Source organism: Callithrix jacchus, chromosome 14 (assembly GCF_049354715.1).
Source record: "Callithrix jacchus isolate 240 chromosome 14, calJac240_pri, whole genome shotgun sequence".
NCBI classification, from domain to species: Eukaryota; Metazoa; Chordata; class Mammalia; order Primates; family Cebidae; genus Callithrix; species Callithrix jacchus.
This window is the reverse complement of record NC_133515.1, coordinates 43,883,701-43,899,936: the sequence shown is the minus strand read 5'-3', so window position 1 is coordinate 43,899,936 and position 16,236 is coordinate 43,883,701. Positions and strand designations below refer to the sequence as shown.

The 16,236-nt window shown below is 46.0% G+C and overlaps 1 protein-coding gene and 1 long non-coding RNA gene across 9 annotated transcripts in view; one reads left to right on the top strand and one right to left on the bottom strand.

Moving 5' to 3' along the window:
* LOC128929610 (uncharacterized) overlaps positions 1 to 16,236 on the bottom strand; it is a 142,729-nt gene that overhangs the window by 29,965 nt on the left and 96,528 nt on the right. For 4 of the 8 annotated variants that reach the window (XR_013526525.1, XR_013526522.1, XR_008476299.2 and 1 more), the window contains exon 9: positions 2,548 to 2,668. The exons of 3 other annotated variants lie outside the window; for them this stretch is intronic. This is a non-coding gene — a long non-coding RNA (uncharacterized LOC128929610). Of the gene's footprint in view, positions 1 to 2,547; positions 13,385 to 16,236 lie in introns of all 8 variants that reach the window. One more of the 8 variants, XR_013526524.1, reaches the window with a different exon arrangement.
* Positions 14,696 to 16,207, top strand: LOC100406653 (RNA-binding motif protein, X chromosome). The gene has a single exon (XM_002757657.7). It carries the CDS (start codon positions 14,963 to 14,965, stop codon positions 16,019 to 16,021), a length of 1,059 nt encoding a protein of 352 aa, XP_002757703.4. The 5' UTR covers positions 14,696 to 14,962; the 3' UTR covers positions 16,022 to 16,207.

Genomic DNA, 16,236 nt, shown 5'->3' with positions numbered 1-16,236 from the left:
AAGCAGATCTGGGGACCAGGGAGCAGGGAGGAGTCAAGCTAATAAACAGAGGCCTGCCCTGCCTCAGCAAGTGAGCTGCCCTGGCTCGGGCCATGCAGTGAAGAGGGCAGAATTTGTCCTCAAGCTCACACCTGCCTACCCGCCCACTACGGCTCCCCAAACTGCACCCCTAGCCCAAATCTGAGTTGCTGTGCCCTATCTTCTGGCAATTTAGGCCATCTCACCAGGCCTGCCGTCCCCAGGGAGTGTTCAGCTCAGAGTCCTCTCTCCACACCTGTCTCAAAGTGTCAGCAAGCTTTCAAACTGGAAAGGATTTATTCACAAACTCACGTGGGTGAACAAAGGAGTCCAATAGTAAGGGAGCCATGTTCAGCTGTGAGGCCAGCTAGGGCTGTGTGGAGAGGACTTGCCCCCTGAACCTGAGATCACAGTGGCCTCAGTCTCCAAGGTCCCTAGAGAAGCATGGCTGGCCCGAGTCAGAGCCGTTCAACAGCATCTTATTCATCCACAGTCACTGAGGTTCCCATGAATTACTTTGTCTGAAAATGAAACTTGAATTGCCAAAACACTGTTTTAACCACTTTGAAGAGAAATCTTGCTAAAAGGTGGCCCATAGTCCCTAATGCCTTAAAATCTCTCCTTTTTCCACTGAGGTGGTCATCATTATCCCATGGAATGGGAAAATAATGTGACTGTGTTTCCATGTGCTGTTTAATTACAGCCTTCCTTATAGCCTTCACTTTCCTGTTATCTGCAAGTCTCTCTCTAAAAACCACCTTCCGCCAGCCACCCTTCCAGGCTATTTCTTTCCCTTTGCAGTGTTGGGAAATCAGACAGTCGCTCCTGTTAGGACAGGGTGCTCCACAGATGTCAGCAGAGCTTGAGGTCCACAGAGAAATAAAGCACTTGGTTCAAATGCGGGGATTTTGATTTAGCTATTTATAAGAGTCCTGCTTCCAGTACCTTCCAGTTCATAGCCAAAATCCAAAGGCAGATGGGGCCAAGACTCACTTGCACGTGGAATGCTCCTTGAATCTATTTCTTGTGGTCCTCTCACTGGCAAGATGTTTCTGTCATCAGGAGCTCCAGGGTTTGCGTGGCTTCTATTTGTTATGTGTGGCCCTGCCAGGTGAGCAGAGCTGGTGAGACCCCTAGACCTGAGAGGTCTCATTAAGAGGGATGAGATCAAGAGGGGTGAGATGTGCAGCCTGTGTCCTGACCCTGACCTGGCATCCTTCTCTTAGGTGTGTCTAGTGTGTTCTCTAGACTTCAATCTCCTGAGACAGCATCTGTGGCCGTGGCCATTTTACGGCATGACCAATGGAGCAGTGATAGTCAGTGGAAAGAGCAGAGCTCCCCAGGGGGACAACCTGGATAAGCCCATCATGTGGGAGTTCTTCAAGGAATCCAGGGTGCAGCATGTGGGCGGTGCGATGTCAGGCAGCCTGGGCTGTGTTTGGGGCTGTTCCAAGTTGGGCAGGGCTGGCTGTCACAGCTGGGCCAAGATGCAGCCAGGATCTCACTCTGTGCTGCTCACCCAGTGGGTCGTGACCCACTACTGGGTTGTGAAATCAATTTAGTGGGTCACAACCAGCCTTTCTCTTTAAAAAATAAACAGAACAGTACAGAAAATATCCAAGTGCATCACATGTAGTCAGAGTTCATATTATTTTGACAGAACTTTTGCTTCAGTGTTATGTATCCATACATTGAAGTGTGTCCTGGTTGGGGCAGGAAATACCTTTCTCACCATGAGTGGTGGTGAGAGAAGTCGGAAATACAGTGGTCGCACACACACCTGTCCTGCAGCTGATCTTTCTGAGACCCATCCCTGCCACCTCACCCCCAGCTGGGAAGCCAAATGGAATTTGGCCCTAATAAGTTTTAGTTCAGGGCCCTAAAACTAGCCTCACCTGAAACGGACAGAGGAGTCTGGGAAGTCTTATTGGAGGAGGTGGGGCTTGCTGTGGCAGGAGCAGGGAGAGGGATGCAGGGCAGAAGGGAGGGCAGGGGCAATGCTCCCAGGATGGGAAGAGTGGGAAAAAGGAAGCCTGGAGAGGCCTGGGAGGGGCAGTGCTGGACACTGCCTTCTCATGCAGGCAGAATGTGGGCTGAGGCCAGGGTGGAGAGAGAGAAAGAAAGCCCATTTGGTTTCAACATGGAAACAGCCAAGTAATCTTCTACTTGATGGTTGCTTTCCCAGATGGTGTGGAACCATCCTAGTTAAGAGCCAAGGCCTCCTCCTCCGTTTTACCAAATCCCTTTGGGGAGCAATTGGTAGTGGAGCAGTCAGGTGGAGTGCCAGGCCTAATGTCCCTAGCTCTCACCAACCCAGAGGATACAACTTCATAGTGCCTGCTTTTCTTTTTTCAGTTTAAATTACAATTTAAGGCGGGGTATGGAGGTTCACCCCTGTAATCTCAGTACTTTGGGACACCAAGGGAGGATCGCTTGAGCCCAGGAGTTTGAGACCAGCCTGGGCAATATACGGAGACCCCCATCTCTCAAAAAAAAAAAAAAAAAATTAGCCCGTGTGGTGGCACATACCTGTGGTCCCAGCTACTCAGGAGGCTGAGGTGAGAGGATTACGTGAGCCCAGGAGGTCAAAGCCACAGTGAGCCATGATCACACTACTGCACTCCAGCATGATGACAGAATAAGACCTTGTCTGGAAAAACAATTTTCTATTTTAATTCATTATAATGAAAAAATCCGGTTCCTCAGTCACACTGGCCACATCTCAAATGTTCAACAGCCACATGTGGCCAGCAGCTACTGCATAGAACAGCACTGAGAACATTTACTGACATCACGGAAAATTCTAGTGGACAGAGATGTTCTAGAACAAGGAAGTGAAAAATTCATTCATTCCCTCAGGAATGCAATGTCGTTCATTATTTCTATGACATCTGAAATTGTAAATGCAAATGCCTCTGAGAGAGGCACTGGAATGACTTAAGTTCTTATCAAAGAGTAACTGGTTGATATCAAGGGTCCAAAGAAAGCCAGCATCTAAGGAAACCATCCACCTGAGGCTGAGTCTATGTGACAGCATGGTTTGGGGGGGGCGGTGCAGGGATGTCTAATGGTCAGATGCTGTCCCTAAGCAGAGGTGCTGTCTGAGAATGCTGATGGATAAGGTTTAAGCACCTCCATCAAGAAGTATGGAAAACTTTGTGACCTGTGAGGAAAGAAAATGACCCAAAGTTATTCTTCATCTTCAGAGGAGGGGACAGTTTATTGTCCAACAGTCCTCAGCAGGGAGTTATTACATAAGAAACAAGCTCTTCTGTATTTCTAGGGAAAGCAGAATAAGAAGTGGACACACAAAGAGGCTGGGAGTGGGGCTCACACCTGTAGTTCCAACACTTTGGGAAGTTAAGGCACGAGGATCGCTTAAGCCCAGAAGTTGGAAACTACGTGAACTATGATCGCACCACAGCACTCTAGCCTGGGTGACAGAGCAAGACCCAGTCTCAAAAAAAAAAAAAAGTGGGCGCAGGCCTTTGCAGAGGAGGATGCTTGTGAACTTGGCCCTCCTTTGACCTCTACATTACTCAATGACCAGGCTTTATCCATTTCCTCCAGGCCAACACCTCCCAAAACCATAGTACTGACCTAGGCCTAGAGATCTAAGTACTAACTTATCCTCACCAGGAGCCCAAAGGGAATTGTCACAATCCCTGTGCCCTTCCCCCACCACTCCTCTTCCTGTAGTCCCTACCCTGGTTCATCCTCCACCACCCTTGTCCAAGTCAGCACCTATGAGTCACCCTGGCTGGACTCCTCCTCCTTCCTCCCACCCCTGTGCAAAGTCACCATGTCTTGACCACCTCTCCTGTCTGCCTCAAGTTGGCCCCACTTGCCTCCTCACCAGTCCTGCCCCACCTGCAGCGTCCTCCTGCCATACCTGCTCTCTTGCAGAGGCCACCTGCTGACTTCTGTGCTTCCAGTCATGGCTACCTCCAGCCCGGTGAACTGAACCACAGATGAGCAACAGAATAATCTGGAGAGGCGTTTAAAATCCAGATGCTGACTCAGTTGATCTGGCCAGGTCAGGCATGCATATTTTGCAAAAGTGCCCCAGGTGATTCTGACACATACTCCTAGCTAAGCTCATCATTATTAATAACAACAGAAACAACAATTGACATTTTTTTGTGCGCTTACGTGCACTGCCTCATGTAATGTTCATGACAACCCTATGAGGCAGGAGCTGTTTTCTACACCCATTTTACAGTTGTTGAAACTGAGGCATAGAAAGTCCCATGGCTAGTGAGGGGCAGAACCAGCTCGTGACCCACATGACTACTAACCATTGTGCACTCCATACCCCTTTATAAAGTTGAATGTCACATGTGGCCCCCCCGTCTCTCACCATCTCCTGATAGTTCTAGAAAAAAAAATAGCAGTGTGAGGACCATGATTTCCCTCTCCACCCACCCTCCCACCAACAGCTTCTTAACGCTAAAAGAAGTCTCTTATCAGGGTAATGAGGACATAATAAATACCTACATAAAAATTCACTGAGATGTATGCTTAGGAATTGTGACTTTATGTTTGTTATTGCCCAATAAGAAAAGAACCTTTAAAAAGTCACTTAAAAAAAAAAGAACCTAGCAAATCTGAAACAGGGAAAAATATACAACCACTAAAGAAACTGGGGAAAGGTGGCCAGGCACAGTGGCTCACACTGTAATCCCAGCACTTTGGGAGGCTGAGGCAGATGGATCATATGAAGTTGGGAATTCAAGATCAGCCTGACCAACATGAAGAAACTTTGTCTCTATTAAAAATACGAAATTAGCCAGGTGTGGTGGCAGGCACCTGTAATCCCAGCTACTCAGGAGGGAGGCTGAGGCAGGAAAATTGCTTGAACCTGGGGGGCGGAGGTTGCGATGAGCCAAGATCTACCATTGCTCTCCAGTCTGAGCAACAAGAATAAAACTCTGTTTCAAAAAAAAAAAAAACTGGGGAAAGAGGAAAGGCCAAAAACTATGAAGAATTCTTTCTGGCAGCGACACAGGTAAGAACAGGCTAGGAAAAGACCCCCAGAGCTAACCCACAGGAAATGCTTGAAAGAGGGCATGGCTGGAGGCAGGGCCCCAGGCACGACTGACAGGAAACCCCAACACAGTGGGCTTCCTGTCAGTCGCACAGGCCCAGAGCTGTAGCAGCAACAGCAGCAGTGACACAGGGGCTCTGAGGGCCCACAGGACTGTCTTTGGGCACGGGGCTGGGGGCTGCCCCAGGTGGATGTCAATGACAGTGAGTTAACTCCTTAACTTTCACAATTCACAAAAATACTACAGATTCCATCTAGATTAAGATTTATTTTATTCTATTTTATTTTTTGGAAACAGGGTTTCACTATGTAGCTCAGGCTGGAGTGCAGTGGCTAGTCAGAGTTGCAATCACTGTGCGTTACAGCCTTCAGCTCCTAGGCTCAAGCGTTCCTCCTGCCTCAACCTCCCAGGTAGCTGGGACTCCAGGTGCACACCACTGTGCCCAGCTAGATTAAGATTTAAATTAAAAAAAAACACTTGAGATAGTTTGTATGACTATATTAATATAAATTCTGTAGCAGCAAAAGTCTTTCTGAAACTGACAAAAAGACAGAAACCACGCCTATAATCCCAGCACTTTGGGAGGCCGAGGAGAGCGGATCACTTGAGGTCAGGAGTTTGAGACAAGCCTGGCCAACATGATGAAACGCCGTCTCTACTAAAAAATACAAAAATGAGCCAGTGTGGTGGTGCATGCCTATAACCTATAATCTCAGCTATTTGGGAGGCTAAGGCACGAGAATCCCTTGAACTCATGAGGCAGAGGTTTCAGTAAGCTGAAATTGCACCATTGCACTCCAGCGTGGGTAGCAGAGCAAGATTCCATCTCAAAAAAATAAAAATAAACAAGAAACCAGCCCAGTCCTAGTGATCCAAATGCCGGTAACTTATACGGCTGGAAGCCTCCACGCAACAATCCCAAAGGGAATTGTCAAGATCTCGGCACCCTACCCCCACCACACCCCTGCCTGTACTCCCAATCCTGGCTCTTCCTCCACCTGCTCACACCCTGTCCTCCTCCAGGTCAGCACCTGTGAGTCACCTGGGGTTCCTCCTCCTTCCTCCTTTCCGTACCCAAGGTCACCACATCTTGGTCACCTCTCGTCTGCCTCCAGTTGGTCTCACCTCCTCTCTAGCCCTGCCCCACCTTCAGCCTCATCCTGCCACACCTGCACTCTGGCGGGGACCACCTCTCTGCTGGCCTCCCTGCTTGCAGTCATGGCCACCTCCGGCCCTGTGGTTTGGAAAGTCTATATAGGCTACCTTGATTACATGGACATTTTAGATTAATGAATGCTTTAAAAATGAACAAGACTAAATGCAAATGACAATCTAAGATAAAGTATTTGTAATATATGAGAACTGGGCAAGGCGGCTCACACCTGTAATCCCAGCAGCTGGGGAGGCTAAGGCAGGAGCATAACTTGAGGCCAGATGTTTAAGATCAGCCTCCGCAACATAGCAAAACCTTCATCACCAAAAAGAAAAATAAAAAGCCACACATACACACATATGTAATAGATGACAGAAAAGTAGTTAGTAGCCTGAACACATCTATAAGAAACAAATATATACCTCACTAAATAATAATAATAAACTACACAAATGAAGTGGTATAAATGGAGAAATATATCAATAAAAAAGAGAAAACTGACTGGGTACAGTAGCTCATGCCTATAATCCCCGCACCTTGGGGGGCTGAGGTGGGTGGATTTCTTGGGCTCAGGAACTTGAGACCAGCCTGGGCAACATGGTGAAACCCTGTCTCTACGTAAAATACAAAAACTAGCTGGGTGTGGTGGCATGCACCTATAGTCCCAGTTATTCGGGAGGCTAAGGTGGGGGATCACCTGAGCCCAGAAGGTTAAGGCTGCAGTGAGCTGTGATCACACCACCACTGCACTCTAGCCTGGCCAACAGAGGAAGACCCTGCCTCAAAAAAGAAAAAAGAAAAGAAAAGAAACAAAACAAAACTAAGGCTGGACATGGTGGCTCATGCCTATAATCCCAGCACTTTGGGAGACTGAGGTGGGTGAATCACCTGAGGTCGGGAGTTCAAGACCAGCCTGACCAACATGGAGAAACCCTGTCTCTACTAAAACTGCAAAATTAGCTGGGTGCATGGCGCATGCCTGTAATCCCAGCTACTCGGGAGGTTGAGGCAGGAGAATTACTTGAACTCAGGAGGCAGAGGTTGCAGTGAGCTGAGATCCCAACATTGCACTCCACCCTGGGCAACAAGAGCAAAAATCTGTCTCAAAAAAAAATATGTGTGTGTCCAGATGCAGTGGCTCATGCTTGTAATCCCAGCACTTTGGGAAGCCAAAGCAGGCAAATCACCTGAGGTTGGGAGTTCAAGACCAGCCTGACCAACATGAAAAAACCCTATCTCTACTAAAAATACAAAATTAGCTGGTGTGGTAGTGCCTGTAATCCCAGCTACTCCGGAGGCTGAGGAAGGAGAATTGCTTGAACCTGGGAGGCGGAGATTGCGGTGAGCTGAGATCATGCCATTGCACTCCAGCCTGGGCAAAAAGAGCAAAACTCCATCTCAAAAAAGTAAAGAAAACTAGATAAAGCACATAAGCAGATAATTCATCAGAAAAAATTACCAATGGCTGGCCTGTAAAAGAATCCAAATAATAAAAAGAAAAAGGAAAGCAAACTAAAGCAACAATGAAATACTATTTGTTTTTGCTTAACAAATTTGCAAAGTTTTCAAAATGCTAATCCCCAGTATTGGGAAGGATGTAGTGAAGGAGGCATCTCATAGGATTGGTGACCTAAGTGATACCTCCTTCCTGGAAGGCAATTTGACAATATGTACCAAATCTTTTTTTTTAACAAGTTTGTGTTAAAGTTTCCCAGTCTAATTATATACCAAATCTTTGAAAGTGTGCATACTCCTTGATCTGACAATTCTACTTAAGGGGATCAAAAATAAAGATATGGCTGGCCTTGGTGGCTCATACCTGTAATCCTAGTACTTTGGGAGGACAAGGTGGGTGGATCACCTGAGGTCAAGAGTTCAAGACCAGCATGACCAAAATGGTGACACCCTGCCTCTACTAAAAATACAAAAAAATTAGGCAGGCATGGTGGTGCATGTCTGTAACCCCAGCTACTTGGGAGGCTGAGGCAGGAGAATCACTTGAGCTTGGGAGGCCGAGGTTGTGGTGAGGCAAGATCTCGACATTGCACTCCAGCCTGAGAAACAAGAGCAAAACTCCATCTCAAAAAAATAAAAATAAAAATAATAAAGGTGTGCACAGAGTCAGAATCATATGTAATAGCCACAACTGTTAATAGCCTAAAGTGGAAATAAGAAGGGATTCATTAAATCATGGTAAATTGAAAGTGAAATATAAGTGATCTATAAAAATTTCATTGACAAAAAACTGTTCACAATGTACTGCTAAGTATAAAAAGCAAGTCATAGAACAGACATACAGTATGAACCCATTTATGTAATAAAATACACATACACAGAAAAAATATCTTAAAGGATAGAACCAAAACCATAGCAATAAGTATCTCTGACAAATATTAGCATAATTTTTAATTTTCTGTTTCCTACTTATCTTGTAAGAAACAGGGCAGTGTGCACTGGCATAAACCTCAAAGGTAATTGCAGACCCCACCACACCCCCACCTTTCCATCCACACAGTGGGGGGTCCCTGTCCAGAGCTCCCCTGTGGCTCTGAGCATTCACACATATTGTATCAGACATAAATGCTATTTCTTGTGCTGCTGTTTAACTTTTCAAGCTTAATCTTGCCCACTCAATTTGCTAGACTGTGGGTAAGGTTTGTGTCTCACATTTCTTTTGTGTTCCTCTCACTGCCTACTACGTAGCAAGTTCACAGCAAATTGCCTAAGAAAGAATGTGTCACTTCCATGCCCATGATCCCGTGGGCTGGCTGGCCATACAGGTGTGGCATCTGAACCCAGTTTTAGGCCAGCTTGAGGCTGTGTATTATGGGCTACCTGTCGATCTAGTTCTATGAAGATGCCTATTGTGCTACTAATTACTGTAGAGTGATGGGGCTGCTTGTTTAAAGCACAGATTATTGTCCCCACACCCAGAGGCAAAGCCAATCCTGTGGCATCCTGTAATTAATGAGCCCATAGCATTTCCTCCTGCCTCTAGTGCAAAGTTGGCTTTGATCCAAGGCAGCGCTTCCCCTCCATCTACAACTTCACATCTTGGCTGTTGTGAGACCTCTTCTGAGAAAGTACTTCCTTTCCTAAACTGGGGGCCTCATCAAAAGAGCCCTATGTCCCTGGTATGCCAAGTCAGCTTCACCAGCTCCCCTTCGTCCTCCTAAGTGATAGAGTATGCTCTTAAGTCCAAGCAAACCTACCGCCCAAGCAGCTCAGTTTATAGGCCCAGAGGCCAAAAGAACCCTAGAGACCACTGCAGGGGTGACAGAGGTTCATTCATTCAAATTCAACAAGTAACTGTTCATAGTTGTCCATAATCTCTGCAATCAGCACTCAAATCAGTTAAATCTTCTGTACAAAAATGAGTTAAATCCTCTGGAGAGGGAGTCAGAATCAGGAAGAGAAGGCCAGACATCTGCCTCTTTTTCTCCTTGTGTATGTGTGAATGTGTCTGGCACTCCAAAGGTTCTTGAAGGAGTGGACGGAAGACAGAAGTCCTGAAGCCTTTGCCATGAACACATGTGAGAGGCTATATGGCGGCCAAGCTCAGACTTCTATCATGGGGACTTTGGCCAAGACACTTCATAGCTCTGTGGCTCAGCTTCCTTATCTGTAAAATGGGATGATCATAGTGCACCTGCCTCACAGAGTGGTTGTTAATGTTAAGCACTTAGAACAGTGCCCAGCCCAGGATGAACAGGACACAAGTGTGTGCCACTGGTAACAAAAGCAGAGGGGGCTTTTTGAAAATGCCATCTTATGAATCCCCTGAGCACTCTCTTGCTCCTCTCTGTGAAGAAAGATCACACATAGCCTGGCATGAGAGCAAGCTCTCTTCCTGGGTGCTCTAGAAGTCAAAGAAGTGGCCATAGCTAAGTAGGAAGACAGCTATTGGCCATAGAACATTCCTTTGGAAACTCTTCTCCAAGCAGCCCACCAAGGGCCTTGGGTGTTGAGAGAGCCCAGCCTGGCATGATAAAACAAGGGGTGTGCTGTGGTTTGAATGTTTCTCCCAGAAAGCATGTGTTGAAAATTTAATTCCCAATGCAATTGCTGGGATGTGTGGCCTGAGAGGTGATGAAGCCACAGGGCAGAGTGAATGTCATTATCATTTTTTTTTTAGAGAGATGGGGTTTCACCATGTTGACCTCAGGTGATCTGCGCACCTTGGCCTCCCAAAGTGCTGGGATTACAGGTATGAGCCACTGCGCCTGGCCTCTCTTCCACTCTCTTTGCCTTTCCACCTTCCACCATGGGATGATGCAGCAAAGCCCCTCGATCTTGGACTTCCTAGTGTCCAGTCTCTGATATTCTGTGATAGCAGCACAAAATGGACTAACATAGGGTGTTTGAGAAGAATCCCACACTGGCCTACAAGGAGGGCCATCTGCCACAAACGAAGTCTTTTAAGGGTGAGGGCTGGCAATTATTGGAGGAAAGCTTTCTTTTCTGTAGCCTGAAAGTCTGAGACAGAAAGGCAGAGGAGGAACAGGGACCAACTCCAGATGGAGTCCTTGTTTATAGAAGATGGGGTAATCAAGGGCTGGTCAGTTGGTCTCATGGAAGGACACCACTTCAGACACATCAGTTTTTGGTAAGAAGATAGACTACATGAGTCATTAAGAAATGTTAGTTTTTCTATATGCTAGAATCTGTTCTTCTCTCTGAATCTAGGCTTTCTGAAAAGAAGTTAAATATCTTCCCGTCTCCTGCTTCACCTCCTCAGCTAAGCCTCAACATTTTCTTGCTCAATCAACAAACATCTTGGTTCCAGGCACTTGAGCCAGCTTTGGGCCTTAAGTGAACTGATGTCACTGGTCCCCATCTGTTGTTATCTCTCACCAGGGCTCAGAATAGCACTGCCTTTTGTCTATGTTGTTAAATGCCACACCTGCAGTGTTTAGTGCCTGGCATACGGTATGTGCTCAGCAAATAGTGGTTAAATGAATGAATGAAGATGCTGCAGAGTCCATCACCCTCCCTCAAGCCCAGGCCACCCTCAAAAAGAGAGGTTCCACTATGGTCTTTTTTTATTATTATTATTTTGATTCAGGGTCTCAATCTGTCTCCCAAGTTGGAGTGCAGTGGCAATCGCGGCCCATTGCAGCCTGGACCTCCTGGGCTCAAGCAATCCTCCCACCTTAGCCTCCCGAGTAGCTGGGACTACAGGCACGCACCACTATACTCAGCTAATTCTTAAATTTTTTGTAGAGACGGGGTTTCCCTATGTTGCTCAGGCTGATCTTGAACTCCTGGGCTCAAGCAATCTTCCCAAAGTGCTGGGATTACTGGCATGAGCCACCATGTGCACCCGGCCTGTGGTTTCTTTTATCAAGGTTTTTGTTCCACTTCTACATCCACTTTTATCTAATTCTGTTGTCTTGACAAGCATGCCAAATTGTTAATTTTATTTGTCTTAAATATATGTATGTATGTATGTATACATTTATTTTGAGATGGAGTTTCCCTCTTGTTGACCAGGCTGGAGTGCAATGACACAATCTCAGCTCACCACTACCTCCACCTCCTGGTTCAAGTGATTTTTCTGCCTCAGCCTCCCGAGTAGCTGGGATTATAGGCATGCACCACCATACCAGCTAATTTTGTATTTTTAGTAGAGACGAGGTTTCTTCATACCGGTCAGGCTGGTCTCAAACTCTCAACTTCGGGTGATCCACCTGCCTTGGTCACCCAAAGTGCTGGGATTACAGGCGTGAGCCACCGCACCTGGCCAAATGTATATTTAAAGTTACAGATTTTCTTGTTTTCTAATTAATTAACTTCTGCTTGTATCTTAATTTGTTCCAGTTCCTTCTTGTCAGGTAATTTTTTGTCGTCTTGCTTCTTAAGTGTCCAGCTTGCTGAGTTAAATTCCCTCTATCTGGTTTAATGATAAAGCATTTAATTCCAAGTAATTTTCCTTGAGAATAGCTAAAGCCATATTCAGTAAAATTTTTAGTATCTTCAACAACATTAATTTCTCCATAGCTGTGTCCGCATGTAGAGAATGACGATCTATCCCACTACCCACCCCGACTTCACCAGCCATTCTCCTGTTCTTTGAGATGGAAAGTGATATCTGCTCATTGTTTATTTATTTTTTTTTTTAATTTTTCTTTCATCAAGATGATCTTGTTGCATCTACTCATTGTTTATAGAAAGCTTTTTGTGACCAAGCATCGTGGCTTACGCCTGTAATCCCAGCACTTTGGGAGGCTGAGGCGGGTGGAACACAAGGTCAGAGTTCAAGACCAGCCTGGCCAACATGGTGAAACCCCATCTCTACTGAAAATACAAAAATTAGCTGGGCACGGTGGCACATGCCTGTAATCCCAGCTATTCAGGAGGCTGAGGCAGGAGAATCGCTTGAACCTGGGAGACAGAGATTACTGCACCACTGCACTTCAGCCTGGGTGACAGAGCAAGATTCCGTCTCAAAAAAAAAAAAGGCTTTTTGTATGATTCAAGCCACTTCCTTTCATCCCAGATACCAGCCACCCCTCAGCTCCTGTTACACAGAGACTCAGGGCCCATGGGGGAGAGCCATGTGCTGAGCACTGTCTGCCCTTCCACAGCCCAGAGTTCCTCAATGTCAGAACTATTGACACTTTGAGCTGGATAATTTTTTGTGGCCAGGCTGTCCTGTGCATTGCAGGATGTTTAGCAGCATACCTGGCCTCTTTCTACCCACTAGATGCCAGCAGAATATGGGCACATGCACATGCCCACGTGTGCACACACATACACACCCCAAGTTGTGACAACTAAAAATATCTCCAGATATTGCCAGATGTCCTGTGTTGAGGCTGGGGGGGGGGGTAAAACTGTTTGGGAACCACTGATATGGTTCTATAAAACCCACAGCCATGGAGAAGTCAGAAGCCTGGAGGTCCCACATTGGGGCCCCCTGTAGTTAGGTGTAGGAGCTGTAGATGAGGAGGTGAAGGGGGCCAATTCTATTTCTCTGGATGGCTGCCATTTTTCCCTCTTGCAGATGGAATAAGAAAATGGGACGTAGGTGGCTTCTAGCTGGGAGGTACCTTCAAACTTAGGAGACCAAGAGGGTACAGGGCAGACTTCTCCAGCACCCAGTGGCTTGGCCTCAATTAGAGGGCAGGAGAGGACACCAAGACTTGTGGGAACCCAGTCCAGCCTAGAAGGGAAGAGATAGGATTCAGAACTGAAGCCCTGGCCAAAGCAGAGAGAACACCCTTACTTCGTAAAGCCTCTGAGTACAAGAGCATTGGCAGCCCCTCTGTTCTCAGGAAGCAAGTGGGATCTGTACTTGGTCATAAAAAGAAGCCCATTACTCTTTATATAAAAGAACATCCTGACCATTTAGCACTATTAATGTGTAAAATACACATAACTTGACCTAGTAAATACACTACTGTGAGTGTTACGGATATACCAGCACAAGTGCTTGGGGTCTACAGAGGGGCTGTGGCATAGTAATCCAGAGTGCAGCCTTGGGACCTGGCTGCCTGGGTTCAGGTTCCAGATCTACAACCTATCAGATATGTGATCTTAGGAAAGTTATTGACCTCTTTGCATCATAGTTCCTCCATCGTGAAGTACAGGCAGAAAAAGGACCTATCTCTTGGGCTGTTACACAGATTATGTAACTCACCATATTCCAACAACGTCTGTGGTCAATAAATGCTAGTTAAAAATCTGATAATTTAAATGCCACTCATTGGTTAAATACATGTGACATATCCATTCTGTGGAATACTGGGTAGCCATTGAAAGAAATGAAGTAGAACCATATCTACTTTAATAAATAGAACTTATTTAACAGTAAGTAATAAATACTAATATATATAATAAAATTGTACTAATTTTTATGATATAGACATGCAGAAAAGTATATATCATTTGAGCTTATTTGTATATAAAAAGAAGTATGTAGAAATAGCTATGTGACTTTACCTGCATAGAAAATTTCTAGAACCCTCAAGAAGCTCATTATATCTAGGGAGTGGAAATGGAAGACCAGGAAACTTCTGCTTTGTTCTTTCGTACTGTTTGAGTCTCCTACCATGAGCATGTATTTTTATTTTTATTTATTTATTATTTTAAAATTTTCTTCAAAAATTTTTCTTTTTTTTCTTGTTGTTTTATGTCAATTTATGGGGAAGATTATTTTTATTTTTATATTTTTTTGAGACAGTCTCGTTCTGTCACCCAGGATGAAGTGCAGTGGTGCAATCTTGGCTCACTGCAACCTCTGCCTCCTGGGTTCAAGCAGTTCTCATGCCTCAGCCTCCTGAGTAGCTGGGACTACAGGTACACGTCATCACACCTGGCTGACTTTCGTATTTTTAGTAGAGATGGGGTTTCACTATGTTGGCCAGGCTGGTCTCAAACTCCTGACCTCAAGTGATCTGCCCACCTCAGCCTCCCAAAGTGCCAGGATTACAGTGTGAGCCACCGCACCTGGCTTATTTTCTAAAAAATAATAGCTCATTGCGCAGTAGTGCTAGCGGGTTCGCGTTTCGGTTGTCGGACCCGGCAGCCGCTTTTGGTGCTAAGCTGCTAGGAAGCCCCTCTCGGCGAGCTCGTTGGAGCTTGAACCCATTGTCACCCCTCCGACTCACCGGCAAAAAAAAAAATTGTTGAAGCAGATCGCCCAGGAAAGCTCTTCATTGGTGGGCTTAATACAGAAACAAATGAGAAAGCTCTTGAAGCAGTATTTGGCAAATATGGACGAATAGTGGAAGTACTCTTGATGAAAGACCGTGAAACCAACAAATCAAGAGGATTTGCTTTTGTCACCTTTGAAAGCCCAGCAGATGCTAAGGATGCAGCCAGAGACATGAATGGAAAGTCATTAGACGGAAAAGCCATCAAAGTGGAACAAGCCACCAAACCATCATTCGAAAGTGGTAGACGTGGGCCACCTCCACCTCCAAGAAGTAGAGGCCCTCCAAGAGGTCTTAGAGGTGGAAGAGGAGGAAGTGGAGGAACCAGGGGACCTCCCTCACGGGGAGGACACATGGATGACGGTGGATATTCCATGAATTTTAACATGAGTTCTTCCAGGGGACCACTCCCAGTAAAAAGAGGACCACCACCAAGAAGTGGGGGTCCTCCTCCTAAGAGATCTGCACCTTCAGGACCAGTTCGCAGCAGCAGTGGAATGGGAGGAAGAGCTCCTGTATCACGTGGAAGAGATAGTTACGGAGGTCCACCTCGAAGAGAACCGCTGCCTTCTCGTAGAGATGTTTATTTGTCCCCAAGAGATGATGGGTATTCTACTAAAGACAGCTATTCCAGCAGAGATTACCCAAGTTCTCGTGATACAAGAGATTACGCACCACCACCGCGAGATTATACTTACCGTGACTATGGTCATTCCAGTTCACGTGATGACTACCCATCAAGAGGCTATAGCGATAGAGATGGATATGGTCGTGATCGTGACTATTCAGATCATCCAAGTGGAGGTTCCTACAGAGATTCATATGAGAGTTATGGTAACTCACGTAGTGCTCCACCTACACGAGGGCCCCCGCCATCTTATGGTGGAAGCAGTCGCTATGATGATTACAGCAGCTCACGTGACGGATATGGTGGAAGTCGAGACAGTTACTCAAGCAGCCGAAGTGATCTCTACTCAAGTGGTCGTGATCGGGTTGGCAGACAAGAAAGAGGGCTTCCCCCTTCTATGGAAAGGGGGTACCCTCCTCCACGTGATTCCTACAGCAGTTCAAGCCGCGGAGCACCAAGAGGTGGTGGCCGTGGAGGAAGCCGATCTGATAGAGGGGGAGGCAGAAGCAGATACTAGAAACAAACAAAACTTTGGACCAAAATCCCAGTTCAAAGAAACAAACAAAAAGTGGAAACTATTCTGTCATAACTACCCAAGGACTACTAAAAAGAAAAATTGTGTTACCTTTTTTAAATTCCCTGTTAAGTTCCCCTCCATAATTTTTATGTTCTTGTGAGGAAAAAAGTAAAACATGTTTAATATTATTTGACTTTATGACATTGCTTTTCAAC